This window comes from Dipteris shenzhenensis, chromosome 6 (genome assembly GCF_047967505.1).
Source record: "Dipteris shenzhenensis isolate YYH24624 ecotype China chromosome 6, Dip_SZ_1.0, whole genome shotgun sequence".
NCBI lineage: Eukaryota > Viridiplantae > Streptophyta > Polypodiopsida > Gleicheniales > Dipteridaceae > Dipteris > Dipteris shenzhenensis.
In genome coordinates, this window is record NC_141601.1 from 83,042 (window position 1) to 103,913 (window position 20,872).

Sequence of the window (20,872 nt, forward strand, 5' to 3'; positions counted from 1 at the left end):
AACCTCCACTGTCGGATGTCTGACCTATCTTCCCCTTTCGGGATCAAACAAATCCACCGGACTGAGGGAAAAAGCCTGTGTCAAAAATCTCCTAGCAAGCTAAACCGAGAGGGGTGGAGATAATCTCCCAGAAGTTCCGGAGGAAGACCGGAGTCAAGCCATCCTCACCTGGGCACTTCTGGGTCGCGAGAGCCTTGAGGGCCTTCCAGAGCTCCTTATCTGTGAAAGGCTCCTCAAATCTGCTGCATAAATCCTGCGAGACTACTGTCGGAACGTGATCCCAAACTAGCTCTCGAGCCACACGACCAGCTGGGGTCATCCTCTTCGTCTGAAAGAGCTGCCTGTAAAGAACCGGTGGCCATGTCCAAAATCTCATGCGGGTCAGCCTACATGATGCCCTGTGAGTCCCAGAGACGCTACAGTTGTGTGCCTGCCGATCGGGACCCTGTCGTTTGAAAGAACTGCTTCGTCATCCTATCCCCCTGCTGCACCGATCGGGCCCGAGAGGAGTGATAGGAGAACTCAACCCGCCGCATTTTCGTGTCCTGGAGCACGAGACGAGCGCTCTCAAATCTGTCACGAAGCCATTGAGAACCTAGGTCCTGCTCCCTGAGCCTCTCGATGGAGGTGAGGTCTCTTCTCAAAGCCCGCTCACGCTCCTGAAGAGTCCTACTCCGCCTAAGGGCGTGAGCATCGGCCACCCATGCAGCCCAACCCTCGCACGGTGTCATCTCCTGCTCCCAAATCCTTGCCATGACCTACTGGACCTCCTCGTCCTGCAGGAGGCCATCTAGAATGCGGACCCCCTTCTAGGGGGACCTCGACAGAGCTTATCCAAGTGAAGTACCACTGCAGAGTAGTCAGACATTGTGGTACCTGACAGAATCCCGGTAGATTCGCCTCTGTGTATTGCGGCAAGTGGGCAAGACCAAGATCAGAGCGGAAAGAACCTTCGAAATCTGCCCCGCAAGGGAGGTAGAAAATGAGCAGCATGTACTCCTAAACATCCGACAAGGTTGTGAGGTCGGCAGAGATAATCTGAAAAGTCTACTGGAGCAGCTAGCCAAAAATCTAGGAGGCTACTTGAAAGAGGTTTTGGAACACCGTAGGAAGGTACTGGGACTAGCACACAAGCTAGCCAAATAAGTACTCACTACGCAATAAGTTGTAATATTTTCTCACTGGATGTAAGGGATCGCTATTAGTTGAAAAAAATAAAAACAGCTCAGGTTTTAGCATAAACCAAAAAACACTGAAGCTGAGAAACATATAAAGCACATGTCAGATTAAGTTGAGCGACAGATGTTCACCTGCTCATCTTCTGTCAACTCCAGACTATTCAGATAACCACCTTGCCGACAAGAAAATAGAGACATGGATGTATCATTTATTCGCTTGTCCCAAACATGTATGTCACCATCTCGCCCACATGCAATAACTCTTAACACAATAAAACAGGAAAAGTTGACAATATGGGATGAGTCCGATGCTATAAACCAGAGGTTGCTTTTATTCTGTACAGGTAGATTGAGTAAATAGGGAAATTTATGAGAACAAAAGATTACCGTTTTTCATTAAGCTTGCAGAAGGCAACATCAAACAATCCTGTGGATTCAGTCTTTTTCCCACAGCTTGAATTGACCTTCAAAACCTGAGCAATTTCCAACTCAAGAACAGAACACACCTGATAATTTTAAACGCGACCCTTGAAACAAAAAGAAAAGTACACACTTTAAAGTAATTAAATAAGATCTAAAGGCCTTGGTAACAAGTTCAACTAGTCCTTATACTAGAATTAGACAATTAAATCTCTGGAAGCCAAGACATCTTATCCAAGATTCTCTCTTCCCCAAGCAGCTCCAATCCTAAAGTGTCAACTAGCTGTGATGTTGATCCATTTGCATCTCCCTATCTGTTGCCGATTGCCCTTCTCTCGCTTTACCTCATCTCCCATTTCTTGTTGAGGGCGTTGAAGGTTTCAGCAGCAATGGCAGTTGCTGCAAGAGCTGCTCCGAGTATCTTGAATTGTATTGCATACCTCCATCAAGTTTCAAACTCTTGGCATTTGTTTCCACATCAAGCGCATTAGAGATGGCTCATGTAAGAGCTGCTCCCAGCAGCTTCAATTCTATTGCAAACCTCCATCAAGATTTAAACTCTTAACAAAGTTTCACTGTATATTAAGGGTTTACCAGAGTAGAGGCTATGACATGATGTGTGGAAGAATAGACTGAAGGGATTTGATCATAAAGCAATATGATGCAGCTCATGAATTACTTTGGACGGGACATTGGGATACGGAATGTAAACCTAGTTTAAGGATGACATAAGCGACCATTGCAGCTATGTGTATATGAGAAAGGTCAAAGCCAAAACGTCTGATTGCGATTTGGTACAAAGAAATCAAAGGAATAGCATACTTCCTTGCTAAGAGAATTCTGGCAAATGAACAGATACAAAAAGGGCCTACGTGCAAAAACAGGTTACACAAAGTCTGTTGAAAAGTTGACAAGGTGGCTTTCACAGCATCTTTCCCCCAATCAAAACTATAACTACCTGGATATCATTTGCAGTCTACGATCTCACCCTCATGTGTTTGTACCGTTTATGGTTAGGGATATGTTGTTTTCCACTGCTTTTTCAGCCCTTTTTTAATCAAAGGCCAGTGCAATCCTCTGACTTCCACTGAAGTACCTAAGCCGCAGTTATGCATGGCTGCTGACTCCATATTTTTAATATCTTGTTTCAAACCTGCACTGCACATTGAGTTTGTGGATGGAGACCTTATTCTTTCAAAGAGACAACCAACCAAGATCCAAGTGCCGGCCAAATCCTGCGACAGCAGGCTGCAAAGATACAGCTGCCAAACGCCCAGCACAAGGACAACAGACGGCCATGCCAGCAGGGAAGCATCAACAGAAGCTTTAGTAGCAGCAATGGGGGGTATTTCAGTTGCAGGTCAGCAGTTCAGCCTAGGTTGGCCAGCCCAAGAGGGCGGTACAGGACTGATAAGCCTACATTCAGCATGACCAGCTCAGCAATGAACTCATCTTTCAGTGCAGCAGTTCAGCCCTCTGTGCAGCAGCAACCGCTTGGATCTTTCCTAAGGAGAATCTCTCTGTTCCACGAAATTGTAACATTTTGTATACAATTCTTTGGAGTGCACTTTGGTTTGTACTCAAGATAGTGGAGTAATGAAAACATGGTTAGTCAACATACATGCAAGCCTTCCACTGATGGTATAAGTGGATATGTCCACATGTTGGGCTTTCTAGTCTAAAGCATGCCACACTGGTATCAGACAAGTTTCAGCTCTGGGAAAATAGGAGGGCAAAGAAGCTCCACAAAAGTTTCCCTAAGTCTGTATATAACTGTCCAGTCTGAGGGTAAGCCAACATTGGAGGAAGTGAACGGGTGTAAGAAAATGCTTAAGACATCAAGACCCCTCTATTTCCAGCTCTCCCAAAGATTCCATTAGATGCATCACCTATGACCATGTTAGCCATGATCTAGTCTATGATGCAATTCTTCACAGTTATTCAACAGCACAGTGCTCTTAAAATGAGAGCAAGCCACACCACCGACACTCACCTCGTTCAGGACAGCCTTGGATTTGTTTTGCACTGCAGCAGGGGCTCATACTAATTGGAACAAATCCAATGGCTTTTGGATTAGTGATGAGGACACTCCAGACTAGGGGAATGACATAAGATTCACTTGGATTCAGAGGGGTGTTTCCATCAAGAACCTAGGATGCGAGGTTGGGGTGGGCATCTCTCTAACACAGCAATTTGCTCCCGTGTTGGAGAAAGAAAGAAAGAAAGAAAGATATATTAACATCCACGGGAGACCTCGCGGGCCTATGGGACAAAGTGCACAGAAAAGCGAACTCATACAAGCCTCAGTGGGCTGAAGCAAAGGGTATGCTAGGACCCTTACTGAGTACTACTGAGTACTAGTCTATGCTAACAGAATCTCATTTTTTGGAGTTCTGCCAGACTTGACCTAGTGGTTGTGAACCAGGTATTATTGGCTACTACCTGGATCGTTTGCTCATGTTGGTGCAGCTCTAGAGGTTGTATCTCTCAACTCATGAGATCTATCAGGAACTTCCTATGGAGTGGGTTAGATGCCACCTCAGATATTGTAGCTAGGGTGGCTTGGAAGACCCTCGAGGATGGGAAAGAGAGCGGAATCAAAAATTGGAGTAAACAAAACAATCGATGCCCCAGCTGTTGAGCTCCATGTCCTCCTCTCCCCTCCCTCCCAGCCCTTCCCTTCCCCTCCCTCCTCCTCTCCCTGCCAGCCCCTCCTCCCGGACTGCTGCCCCCTCACCCGCTGCTGCCTCTCCCGCTCCCTTCCCTCCCTCTCCCACTGCTGTCCCCCCCGCTGCCTCTCCACTCCCCTCCCTCCCTCTCTTGCTGCCTACCTCTCCCTCCCTACCCCCGCTACCTCTCCCTCCCTACCCTGCTACCCCTCCCTACCCCGCTACCTCTCCCTCCCTACCCCGCTCCCTTCCCCTCTAGTTGCTGTTTTCCCCGCCTCTCCCTACCCCCCCCACTGCACCTCCCTCCTTACCCCCTGCTCCCCCTACCTCGCTCCCCTTATCCGCCCCTCCTTCCCTACCCCGCTGGCCTCTCCTCTCCTCTCCCTACCTCCCCGCTGCCCCTCCTTCCTATCACCCTACTCCTTCTACCCCGCTCCCCCTACCCCGCCTCCCTGCCCCTCCCCCGCCCCTACCTTCTGCCCCTCCCTCTGCCCCTTTCTCAGCCTCTGCATCACCTCCTCTCACCCTCCCCCCCCCCCCCCCCTCTTCAACCCCTGACGAAACAAGAGAGAGATTTTCTCTCTTTGGCTGCAGGTTGTCGGACGGACAGAGCATCCTCGTGTTCATGTCAGCCCTTCCACCTTGATTGACGAATGGGTTCCCATTCAACCAATCCTCGACCGCTTCCACCGGCCGCAAAAACGGTTACCTTTTCCAAAGACGAGCTTTAGCAGCTCAAGACAGACTCCGAGCGGGAGTATGCCACCTCACTCTTTGCTCGCATCCACGGTTCCCACCCCTCGAGGCTACAGGCTAGGGATTGGATGCTTTCAGCTTTACTTGGAGACCTCGTAGGGCACCTCACTGATGTTCATCTGCTCGGACGAGGGTTCTTCCAAGTGGTATTTGATTCTCCACAGTCAGCAAGTTCAGTACTCAGGGCTAGTCCTTTGGCATTAGTCAGATAACAGGGTTACCTCACTTTTCATCAGGTTCCCCGGCCTTCCTCAGGTCTACCATCGAGTCTTACCGTCCATAGGAGGTACTTTTGGGTTGGTCACAGAGATCCCCCCCTCCCTGGCATGCCATCTTCAGTAGCAGAGACTCCTAGATCGGATGGGGTGCCACGAGTCAGGGTCATCATCTTTGACCCTGATATTACATATGATCACATTACGCTTCAACAACCAAATGGTTGCTTTTTTTGACAGAGAGTCAACGTTGCTGGGAGACAGGATCAGTGCAGGATTTGCAAGACCCTTGGGCACTTCGCCAAGAATTGCTCAAGGAAGAAGAAAAGGCCCAAACGGTTTATTCCGCCTTCTCGTCCTACTTCTTCTACACGCGCTACCAGAGCCCCCCCTTCTCGCCCAGGACCTTCGGGACCAACCCCTAGACCTGGACCCTCTTCTTCAGCGCGCGCAGTAGTACGATTAGTACGCCGTTGGATGCCTGTGAGGGTTGCTGACACTCCGCCACCTCTATGAGACACCTCGGACCATTCTCAGTTACAGACAGGTGATATTCCTGCAAGCGTAGATGTGGTTGCCCTAGTCCCCCCACCTGCTCATCAGGAGGGGCAACCCATTTCTTCAGGTCCTATCACTGATGTTCCTGATTAGCCCCCTCCCTCTGTTAGTCACACTTCACCTCTTAATAGAGGCAAGGGGGTTTTTTCTCCTTCTCCCTCGGGTGCAGGGATTCTTCACACTCTTATGCCAGTTCCCTCCTACAGGATCTCTTTTGCAAACTGGCAGATTTGGCAAAGTTTGAGACAGAGGAGTTTGTAACCTCTACCCTGGGGGAGCCAATTATTGGGATTAATTTAAACAGGGTTTCCCCCTCTGCTGGAGTGGGTTTTCTTTCACCAGTTGTTTCACAAGAGAGGATTTTCTCCACCACCAGGTCGGGTAGGGCCTTTCACCCGGCCTCCTCCTCCCGTCTATGAGAATTGTTAGTTGGAACATTTAGGGCCTCGGTGGTATACCTCATCGCTCCGTAGGCTGCTGATTCGTAACCAACTCCATCCAGGTGTTTCAAGTGGCCCCATTGATATCCTTATGCTCCAAGAGCATAAGCTGGATAGTAGAGATTGTGCCAATTCAGGTAAGCTTCTTTCTGGCCATACTTTTTGGTCACTTGCCTTGGGCACCACGGGAGGTATTTGCATTTCTATCTCTTCTTCGATGCTCCCCTTGGTCATTGGACACGGAGTCATAGTCCCCTCTAGAGCACAGTGGGTTATTTTGATGATTGGTGGACGTAACGTTGGCTTCCTTAACCGTTATGCACCCAACTTGAGAGAGGATCATGTCCTCCTAAGGAGTTGCTCTCTTGGTCACATATTGCAGATTCTTGGATTATTGGGGGCGATTTCAACAGGGTTGAAATGCCTTCAGACAAAAGAGGAGGTAGGGAAGGTGGCATTCACTCCCTGGAGAGAGCAGCATGGGATGCCTTCCTTTTTCTGTTCAGTGACAAAGATATTTGGTATGACGATGATTTTCACACCCAACCACAGCATAGTTACGCTGAAACGCCGAAACGGCGCAATTTAGGCCTGAAACGGCGTTTCCCCCGTGCTAGATCCCCCGAAACGCGAAATGGCATCGAAACGTAAAACGCGGCCCGAAACGGCGATCGAAAACGCCAAAACGGCATCTGAAATGCCGTTTCAGACCCGAAACGCACCGTTGCCGGTGCCGTTTCAAGCGTGACCTAAAAACAAGGATAGAACATTAAAAAAACGCTGCGCGCCTCGTCGCGTTTTTCTGCTCGCCTGCCTGCTGCTCTCCCCCACGATTTCTTGGCCCGCCTGGTTCTCTCCCGAGTCCCATCCCTACGAGTGGCTGCTCTTTTGGACACCCGGCTTTGGTGAGCACATTTCCTTTCTCTATGCTTCTCTTGCCACAAACATCTTGCTGTTTTTTGGCTGCAACCATTGATTCTTGGCTTTTCCCTTTGAAATTTGATCTATTGCAGCTTGTACAAGTGCTCTTTTTGCTCATGGATATGGCTTCACAAAGCGTTGTCCCTCAGCAAGAGAAGGAGTTCACCCAATCAGATTATTGGTGGAGCCAAGTTGATTTGGTAGGCAAGTATGACTCCAAGAAAGGAGGAGCTCGCAAGTTTAGATGCAGATGGTGTGGATTGGAGCGAGGAGGGAACCCTGATAGGGTCAAATGTCATCTTCTTGGCATTAAGGATGGGGGGGATTGGGCTATGCTCCGTAATCTCACCACAAGAGAAAGAAAGGTTGCAAAGAGAGGTTGAAGTATTGCCCACTACAAAAAGGGCAAAGACAATGGCTTCCACTGGTGTAGGAGCTTCTTCAGGTGCTCATGCAGCACGTGTTCAGCAGGCCACTGCATTTCGGAGTCCTCTTCCCTCTACTACTACGGCTTCTTCTTCTGCGAGTGCACATGGAGCTCCTGCTGATATTCCTGCTACATCTCGGTCTACTTCACATAGACAGGGCTGTCTTTACACATCATGGCATCCGCAAAGGAAGGCACAAGTAGATGCAGCTATGGCCCGATTTTTTTACTCCAATGGGATTAGCTTCAATGTTGCTAGATCACCCTACTTCAAAGAGATGGTGTCAGAAATCAAAACATTTGGATCCACATATACCCCTCCCACATTTGATGCTTTGAGGGGCAAGCTTCTAGAGGATGAGGTGGTGGCAGTTAAGCAAGCTATTGAACCTGTGAAAGAGAAATGGGTAAAGTATGGGGTAAGTTTGGTTGCAGATGGATGGAGTGATGTGCGAAGTCACTCACTAGAGGGTATCCTTGCATATTGTAGGGGATCTGCACTCTACATACACTCCATAGAGTGTGGAGTGCAACAAAAAACAGCACCTATATTGATGCAAATGCGGGCAGATGCAGTGGAATATGTGGGGCCGTCTAATGTTTTGCAACTTGTTTCAGATGGGGAAAATACCAATAAGGCAGCAGGTGCATTATTGGAGCAAAAGTATCCTCATATCCAGTGGAGTGCTTGTGTAGCACATTGCTTGAATAATTTATTGAAAGACATTGGCAAATTGGATTGGGTCAAGAATGTTATTGACAATGGAAAAGAGGTGGTTAACTTCATCACACGACGTAATTTTTCTCTTGCTTTAGACCGTAAATTTGCCAACAAGGAGCTTTTGAAGTATGCAGAGACAAGATTTGCATACAACTTTTTGATGCTTCGCAGGCTCCTTGAAATGAGACCTGCACTGAAACAAGTTGTGGCAAGCCCAGAGTGGGATGCATGGCCCACTTCTAGGCAGGCTCTTGGAATTTATTGTTATGACTTGTGCATAGGCAGTGATGAATTTTGGGCTGATGCATCTCACATCGTTGATCTATGTGTGCCTATTGTGAAGCTGCTTAACCGAGTTGATGGAGATATGCCTTTTCTTGGTAAGGTGTATGAGGGGATGGATCGAATGATTGAGAATATCAAAGAAATAGAAAAGGATCCCCAAAGGTTGAGAGAATTGGAAGAGTTGGCTGTGAGCAGATGGAATCAATATTACTCTCCCATGCATGCAGCTGCCTTTGTGTTCGACCCGGAGTTTCAACACAAGGCAAGTGCACAACAGAGTGATGCAGAGGTTGTTCGTGGTTGGAACCTCACTCTTCAGAAGATGGTGCCAACTCCTGATGGACGGCGGAGGATAAAAGACCAGCTTGCCAATTATCGCAATAAGGAAGGCATGTATGGATGGCCAGATGCACAGCATGATAGGTAATATTAACTCATTTTAATTTTCAGATTTTAGGAACTTGTAATTTGTTATTTAATACAAAATTAGAAATCTGAAATTTATGAGTTTTGGAATTTCAGATTTCGAGTTGGGGCTGTTACATGGTGGGAGGATTATGGAGCTGATTCCCCCGACTTGCAAAAGCTTGCCATCCGCATTCTAAGCCAAGCTTGCACCTCCTCTTCTTGTGAGCGTTTGTGGAGTAGCTTTGTCCATATCCACACAAAGAAGAGAAATCGTCTGCGAACGCAACGGGCCAATGATCTTGTCTTTGTTAATGCAAACTTGCGTTTGCTTAACAAGATGAGACACGAGTATACGCATGACAAATATATTGGATTTCATAGCCCAGATGATGCCTACTCACCTGATGATGATGATTTGTTAGTAGAGAAGAATGATGATGAGGAGGAGGAGGAGACAGAGGTTGAGTCTCAGGATGAGGATGAGCTTATTATTTGATCATATCATCCTCGATGTAGCCTTTTTTGGGTTTCAGCTTTCTTTTTGTTACTATGACATTTCTGGACGCAGATCAGAGGTAGAGTCAACAAGCAATTCTTCTCTACTCTCGGCCCTAGACATAGTAGAAAGTGTGATTCTTTTAACTCAGACGGGATACTTCAGACACATCTAGCCGTCATGTAGATTGCTTCAGATTACTATGCCTCCCTTCTGACTGCAGATCCTATTTCACAGGCCAGAGATCATGCTAGACGGCTTATTTGGCAGCATATTCCTATGTTGGTGGATAGAGGTATGAGAGCCTCACTTGATGCACGCTTCACCAACATAGAGTTCAAGACCGCTCTTACTGCCCTTCATAAGGATAGTTGTCCAGGGTCAGATGGACTTACACCTTCTTTTTTTATTATTTTTTGGGAACAGATTGATCTTATCCCAAAAGGAGGTTGCAGAAATTTAGTGTCTTAGTGGAGACCGATCACCTTACTGGACACTTTGTATAAGATCTTGGCAAAAGCCATCAACCTGCGATTGCAACCCATCCTGCCAGATCTTATACTTAACACACAGACAAGCTTTGTCCATGGCAGAAGCATTTTTTATAACATATTCTCATTTTGGGAGACTTCTGAGTGGGCTATGCATGAGGGCCATAGACTAACAATTCTACTCCTGGATTTCGAAAAAGCATATGACAGGGTAGATTGGGGTTTTCTAGAGGGAACCCTTCTTCGCTTTGGATTTTCAGATTCGTGGATTAGAGGGGTTTCTGCTCTTTACAGGTCAGCCCATAGCCAGGTACTCATTGGTGAGTGGAGACAGGTTTCAGATATCCAGATCAGTCCGACAGGGATGCCCTCTAGCCCCCTTTCTATTCTTATTTGTGCTAAAGCTATGAGCCTCTATATTAGAGCTCAAGCTGATATTTTTGGAATGAGACTTCCGTTGAGACAGGAAGAGGAGTTGCTGACCAGGGAGCTGGCAGAGGACACGGCAATTTTTTTGGATGCCACTCCACAAACACTCACCTCTTTCAGGACAGCCTTGGATTTATTTTGCGGTGCAGCAGGGGCTCACATTAACTGGAACAAATCCAATGGTTTATGGATTAGTGATGAGGACAATTCAGATTGGGGTGCTGATATTGGCTTTACTTGGATTCAGAGGGGTGTCTCCGTCAAGTATCTTGGATGCCAGGTTGGGATGGGCATTTCTCCAGCACAGCAGTTCGCTCCCGTGTTGGAGAGCATCAAGAGGAAACTCCTATTTTGGAGTTCAGCCAGACTTGACCTTGCATCCAGAGTGGTGGTTGTAAACCAAGTACTGTTGGCTACAACCTGGTTTGTTTGCTCTTGTTGGTGCCAATCTACAAGCAGTATCACTCAGCTCAAGAGACCTATCAGGAATTTTTTTTGGAGTGGATTAGACGGCACTTCAAATGTGATAGCCAGGGTGGCTTTGGAGACTCTTATTCTACCTATGGAGGAAGGGGGCCTCAATATTATTGATCCAGACTTGCAGTGTAGAGCCTTGCCCTGCAAGATGGTGGTCAGAGATTTGATGCCTCGTCAGGAGTCTTGGAAGGATTTTTTCTTACGCAGTATACAAACATGCACACCTTCTCAGGGAGGAGATTGGATGGACAGCCCTAGATGGATCTTTCTGTCAGCCCGTCTCAGATCTCCTACTTCCCCTCTCATGGCTGCCATTCTGAAAGCTTGGGACAGAGCTTTAGAAGTACTCTTCGAAGAGTTCCACCCTCCTCTCGTGAAGGAATTGACAGGCAGCCCATCATGTGGAATGATTGCATACTAGATGAGCATGGTAGATCACTGGGCATGTCACATTATATGTAGTGGTCTAGATGGGAGTTGGGACTTGCATCCACACTGGGTGCTTGGAAAGCTTTCAGGATGCTTCTAGAGGATCAGAGAGATCATTCAATTAGTCACCTCAAAGGAAGTGCAGCCAGGATGCAGCAGATAGATGCAGCCATAGCAGTGGAGTGGATGGATACATACCATTTGCCTATTTCTGAGTCCACCTAGTTGGGGGCTTTTTCGAGGACAGGTATCCCTCTGAAGGTTATAGCCTTGCGGGATGCACATGAGGATACCCTTGTCTTTCAAGTTCATGCAGGAGGCAGACTCCACAGATCTTCAAAGGACATTCTTTTGGAGGCTCCTTTTCAGCCTGTCAGGATTGCAGGATACATGGAGATGGGTAGAGACTTACAGTGGTATCTTGATCCAGACCCCGCGTTCTCTTGGCTATTGGATCTTGGAGGCTTTGGTTGTATGGAGATTTCCCTACTAGATCCTTGTAGTGGGATCCAGGGGAATGGGAGTGGATAGTTGCAGGACACCGAGAGAAGAGCATCCCCTTCTTTCGTTACACGGTCAGAAACGCAAGGAGATTCCAGCTTAGTTGTAGAGGCTGGAGGCCCTCTAGAGCTCCTCATTGGGATACTTTTCAGATTTCTGCAGAGATGCAGAAAAACTTTTGGAGGAGACTTTGGAAATCCCTCAGGAATAGGAAAATCATGTTATTCATCTGGCTTACTATTCATGGAGCGATTGCAGTGAACTTGTGGAGATCCATGTTCGGGGCTGACCCTGCATGTCCTCGATTCCACCCAGCAGTTGAGTCAGTGCAGCACTACCTTTGGGAGTGCACTCAGGCGAGGACGATTGGGAAGGGTGTTGCTAGGATACTTTGCACTTTTCATAGAGCACCCTTCTTCATGACCTGGGGATCAGTTGCTTGGTTGTCACTCACTGGTCCACAAGCTTTCTTTGAGGGACACGACACGGACACAGCTTTCTTTGTTCGACGACATCTTGTGGAGTCATGCTCCCTCCGGGATGTTCCGTTTACTCTATTCAGAGCTGCACACACTTCTGTTGACACATCTTGGGAGATTATGGCTAGTATCACAGCATGGCATATTTGGAGAGCCAGATGTACAGAGGCTTTGGAGAACTCCCAGGTTCACCCTTCTCAGACTATGGCCAGTATCTGGGCAGATACTATACACACTTTGATGGCCATTTGGGCGAACATACAGGGAACCTCCAAGATTGCTACTGCTAGGAGGGTTGCTTTTCTCAGAGTCTGGAAGGATTGTCCTTTCTTCTCTGACTCTCCTTCAAGGATGAGGTGGCATTTTCAGCCGCCACCCAGGATTTTTGTTTGCTCATTCTTTCTCATGCTTGACATGATGTACTCCCGCACTTGAGCTTGCTCTGCCGTTTTTATTCATACTTAATGAAGTACTTTTCTTGAAAAAAAAAAAAGGACCCTCAAGGATTCTCCCCACATGGGAAGGAGATCTCAATATTATTGATCCAAACTTGCAGTAGATGGCCTTGCTCTACAAGTTTGTAGTGAGAGGAGTAATGCTTGGACAGGAGCCTTGGAAAGATTTTTTCTTACACAGAATTCAGTCTTGTACACCATCTCATGGGGGAGATTGGATGGACAGCTCGAGATGGATCTTTACTTCAGCCCATCTTAGATCGCCGTCTTTCCCTGTCATGGCTGCCATTTTGAAGGGGATGCACATGGGGAGACCCTTGTCTTTGATGTTCAGATGGGAGGCAGACTTCTAAGATCTTCAGATGATATTCTTTTGGAGGTTGCCTTCCGGCCTTTTAGGATTGCAGGTTACATGGAGTGGGGCACGGACTCACCGTGACATCTTGATCCTGACCCTATTCTCCTGGCACTTGGGTCTTGGAGACTCTGGTTATACGGTGGTTCCCCCATTAGGTTCTTGCAATGGGATACAAGGGAGTGGGAATGGATTGATGAAAGACACCAAGAGAAGAGCATCCCCTTCTTTCGTTATACAGTCAAAAATGCCAGGAGATTTCAACTTAGCAGTAGAGGTTGGAGGCCCTCCAGAGCTCCTCATTGGGATAGTTTTCAGATTTCTACAGAGGTGCAGAAAAACTTTTGGAGGAGGCTCTCGAAATCCCTCAGGAATAGAAAGATCACTCTCTTCTTTTGACTTTCTATTCATGGAGGGATTGCAATGAACCTATGGTGGAGATCCAGGTTGGGGCGGGGCTGACCCTACTTGTCCTCGATGCCACGCAGCAGTTGAGTCAGTTCAGCATTGCCTCTGGAAGTGCAGACAGGCGAGGATGATCTGGAAGGGTGTTGCTAGGATATTTGGCATATTTCATAAAGCACCCTTCTTCATGATTTGGGGATCAGTGGCATGGTTATCTTTTACTGGCCCTCAGGTGTTTTTCGAGGGACATGCCTCAGACTCAACCTTCATTATACGACGACACTCTGTGGAGTCATGTTCTCTCCAAGATGTTCCCTTCACTCCTTTTAAAGCTGCTCATGGCTCGGTAGACACTTCATGGGAGACTCTCAAAGTGCAGACAGGCGAGGATGATCTGGAAGGGTGTTGCTAGGATATTTGGCATATTTCATAGAGCACCCTTCTTCATGATTTGGAGATCAGTGGCATGGTTATCTTTTACTGGCCCTCAGGTGTTTTTCGAGGGACATGCCTCAGACTCAGCCTTCATTATACGACGACACTCTGTGGAGTCATGTTCTCTCCAAGATGTTCCCTTCACTCCTTTCAAAGCTGCTCATGGCTCGGTAGACACTTCATGGGAGACTCTGGCTAGCATTACAGCTTGGCATATTTGGAGGGCCAGATGTACCAAGGCGATAAACGGATCCCAGGTTCACCCTTCCAAGTCTATGGCCAGTATATGCACTAATACTATACACACACTGATGGCCATCTGGGCGAGCATGCAAGGATCCTCCAAAGCAGCTACAACGAAGAGAGATTTTTTTCAAAGTTTAGAGAGGATCTCCGTTCTTCTCTGAGTCTCCTTCAGGGTTGAGGTGGCATTTTCAGCCTCCATCTTGGATTTTTGTTAACTCTTTTTGAGCTGGTTTTTTTCTCATGCATGGCATGATGTACTCCCGCATTAGAACTTGCTCTTGCGGTTTTCATTCATACTTAATGAAGTAATCTTTTGAAGGAAAAAAAAATGAGAGCAAGCTTCCTGCCAAACAAGCAGAAGCTGAGCATTTGAAACAGGAAGCTCTCAAAGATAGAGACCAATGAGTCGAAAAGAAAAAAAAGAGGGCAGGATATCATCTACACTCTACGGTCCACCTGGGAGCACAGGACTCCAGGCTCCGGGGCGACTATTGAGAGGCGTGCTCATTTCTGCAAGGCTTGGCCTGCAGGTGTTTTCTACATCTTCACTCCGCGAGGGATTCACTGGCTGTATAGCCCCCCCACTTGGCTGTTAGCCCCAGTTCCAGAGATCCCTTAGGTAGTGATATGGGATTCTTTGGAACAGGCTGGTTTTTCTTTTAGCCTTTTCCAGTTTTTTTCATACTCAACACCTTCGGGGCTGTTGTTTTGTATGAAATCTTTCAAGCATTAATAGAAAGTTCCTTTCTTTGAAAAAAAAAAGAAAGAAAGAAAAAGAAGAGAATAACACTAGTTTGAGGAAGCTGAACAGGAGCGTGATCATCTAGATCGCGAAGTCTAAAATGCCCTTGTCACTCATCCATAGTTAGGTAACAGAGGCAGCCGCACCAGTTTGATCTCCGCATCAGATCAGCTTCCTTGATAAGATCACCTTTGGAGGTAAGATGGCAATCCTCATTTTCTGGCACAATCAATTTGAAAGCTTCTTTTCTGTCATCTCAAATTTGAACAAGGCAAAGTGAATTTTGCTTCTATGCACCCTAATGATGAAGTAGTAACATGATAGCATTAATCACAAGTTGACCACGCCAATCCATTGCCAAATCAGTGCATGTATGATTGGGATGACTTTGCCAACGATATTTCACTCCAGATTTTTCCCACCCCCATATGTGCACAGGCTAATTGGCAGTTCTATAAGATGGTCGAGGGATAGAACGAGTTAACTAGCTAGCCATCAAGTGAATAAGGTAACCAAGTATCACTTCAACAAGGGACCCAAGCTCATGTAAAGACTTTGTTCCCATATCTGCCACAAGTCTAGAACTCAACAAACGAAGTTACCCAAGATCTCAAGCTCATCCATGAAAGAGATAAAGAATCGAAGACCACTAGAGGACTACATGTAGAGATGTATACAAAGATATGGTGATGTGGGACTTGGTCTCTTTTAGAGTTCCTGTGTGCTCTAGTACTTGGACTATATATACCAAGTACTTGTACTTCATTTGGTTGAACATTTCAGTTGGAATTCACTTGTGTTCACTTCTTGTTCTCTTGTGTTCACAATTCTTTTCCATTCTTGTTCCTACATGTGGTATCAGAGCTAGTCCTTCCAATCCTCTCACTTGCTTCCCCGCTCTCCCGCGTGCTCCTGTTGCACTTCTGTCGCAGAGAAGAAGTTAGTTCTTGCTGGTCGACTTCTCTGTTGGCTGTCCTGAGCCCCCACGAGCTTCGTGCATTCTTGAGCTTCAGTTTTGCTGTGAGATTTTGCACCAGGAAGCACTCCTCAGCTGGGCAACTTCGTTTTACGTCGGGCGCGCAGATTTTTCAAGCAATTATGGATACCGGAAGTTCTATAGCTGCATCGGGCAACCTAAAGGAGTTTTGAGCAGTCATACTAGAGTTTTACCCCCCTTTCGGAGCTGTTCGCGCTCTCAGAATTTCATTCTGAGCAACATATTAGAAGATGCCAGCAATATCACTTACGTTTTGCTGACTTTTGACTGATTTCCATACATTGTGCCCACAACCAGCTCCGTACACTGCCTCGCCATCCGTAATACGTACACCCATACACCTCGACATTGTTGCTCATCGCCTCTGCAGCTCGCCATTCGCATCTCCAGCTCCGGATTCAGCCTGGCGGTTTGACTTTTGCTCTTGGTCCAGCTCGAGATCCTTGCTTCAGCTCATTTTCAACCTCTCCCAGTTGGTTCTTGTAGATAGCATTGCGCAGGTGTCTTGCAAATTGTATTGCACAGGTGTGCATTTGGAACAATTTTTTGGCTACACATTGAATGCAAATCATTGCTCAGTGTTGTGCATTTCTGAGACCAAGACTTGGCTGTAAGTTCATGCACTTTTGGATGCCTATTGAGTGGAGTTTCCTACTGCATTATGATCCATTGTTTGGCTGAGATTCAAGCTGATTTTTTGGGACAAAAGTATATTGCATTTGAGCCAGTGTTTGGCTGTGGTTGAGGACAATTTTTTGGGGCTTGATTGCATTTTCTATCCCAGAAGGGATTGAGGTTTGAGCAGAATTTATGGGACAGATTTACTGCTATTTCAGAGCAGCCACTGTCAGTGAATGCCATTGGAGTGATTGCATTGCAGTCTGTGGTCTTTCAGTTGTCCATTTGCTGTCTTTTCCTTTGCGGGTACACTTGCATTTATTCTAGAGCTTGCAATCATGTCTCTCAATAAGAATTTTGGTAACATGACTGAGGCAGATAAGTTGGGTGGACCCAACTATGCTTTGTGGTCGTTTACACTCGAGAGTATCTTGGTTGCAAAGGGGTTATGGGACATCATGGATGGTGATGAGGCTAGACCTGCTAGATCTAGCACAAGTGCATCTTCCACTTCTGGCACTACCACTCAGTCTTCTACTACCACTCCCACGAAGGATCAGAAGAGGTTTGATCGCAGGGATGCCCAAGCGTTCTCTTTGATTGCATTGTCTGTAAAGACACACATTAAGTCCACTACCAAGTCTTGCAAGACCTCAAAGGAAGCTTGGGATAGATGTGGAATGTGAAGAATGAAGCAAGAAGCATTGCTTTGAATAATAAGCTCAATGACTTGTCCATGCATAGAGGTCAAACTATTTCAGCTCATATTGAAAAGATTACTGACATTCGGGATGAGCTCGCAGCTATTGATAAGGATATAGAAAACAAGAAATTGGTCTCTATCACCCTCAATAGTCTGGCACCGTCATATGATACGTTTGTTACTTCCATAACTATTATGCTCAAGGCTGCTCCACTCGGTTTTGAGAAGTTAGTTGGCTTGCTCTTACAGGGAGAAATGCGGACTTCCAATTCAGCCCGTTTGAGTGAGCAAGCACTTGCCACTCATGGAAAGGGTAAATTTCAGAAAAACCCCAGCCATGCTTGTCAGCCTAAGAAGGAGGGGAATGCAAACACAAAACAGGGAATGCAGATAAAGATGCAAAGAAGAAGAAAGGCAAATGCAATTATTGCACGAATCAAGTAACAGAAGACCCACTTCACTACCTGCCAATGCTACGTGTTGGGCTTGTGCATGTATCTGCTTAACTGGAAAACGGCATACTGCCAATCAGGCTGGGTATGACATAAGTAAATAAGGCAGCCCACAGCCTATTGGTAAAGAGTGGCATCAAATGGGGCACTTCCATCTTCAAAGAAGAAACAGAGGCCAGGTTCCAATGGAGTAGAAACCGACTTACAAACAGATCCGTGAAGTGGGAGCAATTGTCTCTTCAAAGTCAATGCCATGTTGCTGGGCATATCCTTTTGCAACAAGACGGGCTTTATAGCAGTCAATACTACCATCAGCTTTTTGCTTCAATTTGTAGAGCCACTTGATGCCTACGGCATGCTTGCCTGTTGGCAAGTCACACAACTCCCATGTGCCATTTGCATAAATGGAATCAAGTTCAGCTTTCGTGGCATCCATCCATTCTCTGCTATCAAATGCATCCTTATGACAAAGAGGCTCCTAATTGCAGGCGGTAGCAATCAAAGCAGCATGAAGCAAATCGGCATCCATTTGTTTTTAACCACCCCTGGTGTAGGGAGTCAAGGGCTCAGCTTGCTTGATGTCCCGTAGAGTATCCAAGAGCCACCTTGGAACTTAGTTTTGTTGTCTAATGACAGCTTGTTCCTGCATAACTTCCTGTTCGATAGCATGATGATCATGTGGCTGCAAATCGGGCTGAACATGGGCAATAGAAGGTTGTGAGCTACTAGAAGCATTTGGAGCCAGACCCTGCAAAGTATCATCTGAATCTGTGAAGGGCAGTATGGCATCAATACATCATAGGCTTCTACTGATGGCTTGCTTTTACAATCCACCCAAGGTAAAGGGGCATGCTCAGCAAAAACCACGTCTCTACTACAGACAATTACATTGTCCGCGCTAGGCTGAAACAACCTGTATCCTTTGTTTTGTGAGCGGTGATGGCTCTATCATCAAGTTTATGCCCCAAGGGAGAGGGTACATGTGCATATGCAAGAGATCCAAACACCCGCATGTGTGAGAAATTACAAGCTTGTGGCTTGTCCATGCTTCATAAGGAATCATAGTCTTCAATGCTCGAGTGGGTGCTTGGTTGAGCACATATTTGGCACACATAATGGCATTCAACCAAAACTTATTTGGCAAAGACTTGCCCTTAAGCATGCGTTGGAAAGGTCACCTACCCATCTGTAAGCCCCCAAATGAGGAGAGCGTGGGGGAGGGAGACCTAAGGCAGAAGATGCCCAAGGAAGAGAAAGAAAGAGGGGGCTGCCACATGGGCAACACCTCACAGCAAACCAAAGCTTCAGAGGGTGCATCAAAGGAGCTACTGTGCAAGAGAGATGGCGGAGCATCAAGCCTTGGATCTGGCCTGGCACGAGGCGGCGGAAGAGCACCAAAGAAGCGAGGGTATAGGGCCTGGCAGCAGCACAAGCGATGCGCCAGGTGTTGCAGGGAAGGGAGGGGCTGCAGTGGGCAGCACCCTGCCCTTATAAAGGGCCAGGAGGAAGCTGGTCCGCCAATTAGGCCAGCCCACAGCCCCATGCATAGGGGGGAGTGGGGGGAGCTGGCACACACAACCTTCTTAAACTCACGTGCTTCAAATAGATGTCTAGACTCATCAATAGACAATGATCCAGCCAGATATAGAAGCTACCAAAAGAATATATTTGCGTCCAAAACTAAAGACACAATACAAAGAGAGATAGATCCAAAGTCCCACCACAGCATGGTCCTTTGATCTTACCACCACGTACTTCTATCTGCCGGATATCTCTAGAACTTGAGCCCGCGTGCTCCACCTCGAGCGTATGTAGATTCTCCGTCTTTTGACCTCAGCTCCTTGCTGCCCTAGAAGACAGCCAAGGCTCCACCAGCCCTAGAAGATCTCAGTCTGCAGCATGCTTTGTCTCCTAGATGTAGGTCCAAAGGTGAGGGTGGTGCTGCTCCTTCTGCTCCCAGAACTTGCTGGCTGCTGGATGATTTATGCCCCATCAAGGGCTGCTTTTATAGGCCTCTAGGGCCTCCTGAAATAGCCGACCGACAGAATTATTCTGGCCGACCAGTTTGCCAGAAACCGCCCCCACCAAGCCCTATATTTTGGGCTGTGGTCTTCTTGGGCTGTGTGCCCTGTACCTTTAAGTGGGGGTCTAGCCCACCTGTGTGAGCTCCTGGGCTACTCTATCAGTCTTCCGTTGTGCGTACTCTCTGCTGGTCAATTTCTAATAGCATGCACCTGCCCATTTCCATTTTTGTTCTATTTTTTCCGCTCTGCAAGTCAATTTTGTTGCGGAGTGTATGGCACTGTGCACTAATGTATGATACCCCGGCCTGCTAAAACATCAAAAAATTCCCATGATAAGTATTCATCCCCCTTGTCAGTTCAAACGGTCAAGAATGTGTCCCCAATCTCATTTTCTACTAAGGCAATAAAATGCCTAAAGCTAGAGAAGACATCGGACTTCAATTTCATGGGATAAATCCAAGTGAACCCAATGAAGTCATCCACAAAAGTAACAAAGTGGTATCCTTAAAGCGATGTTGTCCCGCATCGGCCCACATATATCACTATGTAGGAGGTGCAACTTCCTGGATGCACCAAGGGTCTCGTCAATTGGAAATGTAAAACGATGCATTTTCCCAGACAAGCAGCCCTCACAGACACGTTTTGTAATTGCATGCATGGATGGGGGATCTACCAACCATGTCCTTTGAATGCATTTTCACCAAACTATTAAAGTCCAGATGCCCCAATCTCTCATGATATAAGTGTGTCTGGAAAATCACAGATTTAGCTATGGCATTAGCTTCTATAGCAGCCTGTTTTTAAAAGTATCAAGGTGATATAGTTCATTGTCATGTGTCCTAGTGAGTACATATTGTTATCGTACTAGATATCACATACCGCACGACGATGACCATTAAAAAGAACTATGGAGCCATTTGTGGAGATGGATGAAATAGAAATGAGATTTTCTTTGTACCTGGCACATACAAAACTTCCAAAAGGGTCACTGTATCACCTGACACTGATGTGACCAGCACCTCACCAATCCCTTTCACGAGATAGGCTGCATTGTTTGCACAAGTGACAATACCCCCATGTGGAGCATCACTCAAGGACTGAATAGAGATTTGCATGATATAATGTGCTTAGAAGCATTGC

At 46.8% G+C, this 20,872-nt stretch overlaps 2 protein-coding genes across 2 annotated transcripts in view; one reads left to right on the forward strand and one right to left on the reverse strand.

Annotated features, from left to right (window-relative positions):
• LOC147900606 (Transducin/WD40 repeat-like superfamily protein) overlaps nucleotides 1-20,872 on the reverse strand; it is a 109,306-nt gene that overhangs the window by 47,855 nt on the left and 40,579 nt on the right. The window contains exons 9-10 of the mRNA XM_087375908.1: nucleotides 1,566-1,651; nucleotides 1,311-1,440 (exon numbers count right to left, since the gene is read on the reverse strand). Coding sequence (XP_087232034.1) covers nucleotides 1,311-1,440; nucleotides 1,566-1,651 — 216 coding nt within the window. The remainder of the gene's footprint in view (nucleotides 1-1,310; nucleotides 1,441-1,565; nucleotides 1,652-20,872) is intronic.
• Nucleotides 7,785-16,206, forward strand: LOC147900607 (uncharacterized). Its single transcript, XM_087375661.1, has 3 exons — nucleotides 7,785-9,013; nucleotides 9,113-9,458; nucleotides 15,976-16,206. Exons 1-3 carry the CDS (start codon nucleotides 7,797-7,799, stop codon nucleotides 16,204-16,206), a joined length of 1,794 nt encoding a protein of 597 aa, XP_087231787.1. The 5' UTR covers nucleotides 7,785-7,796.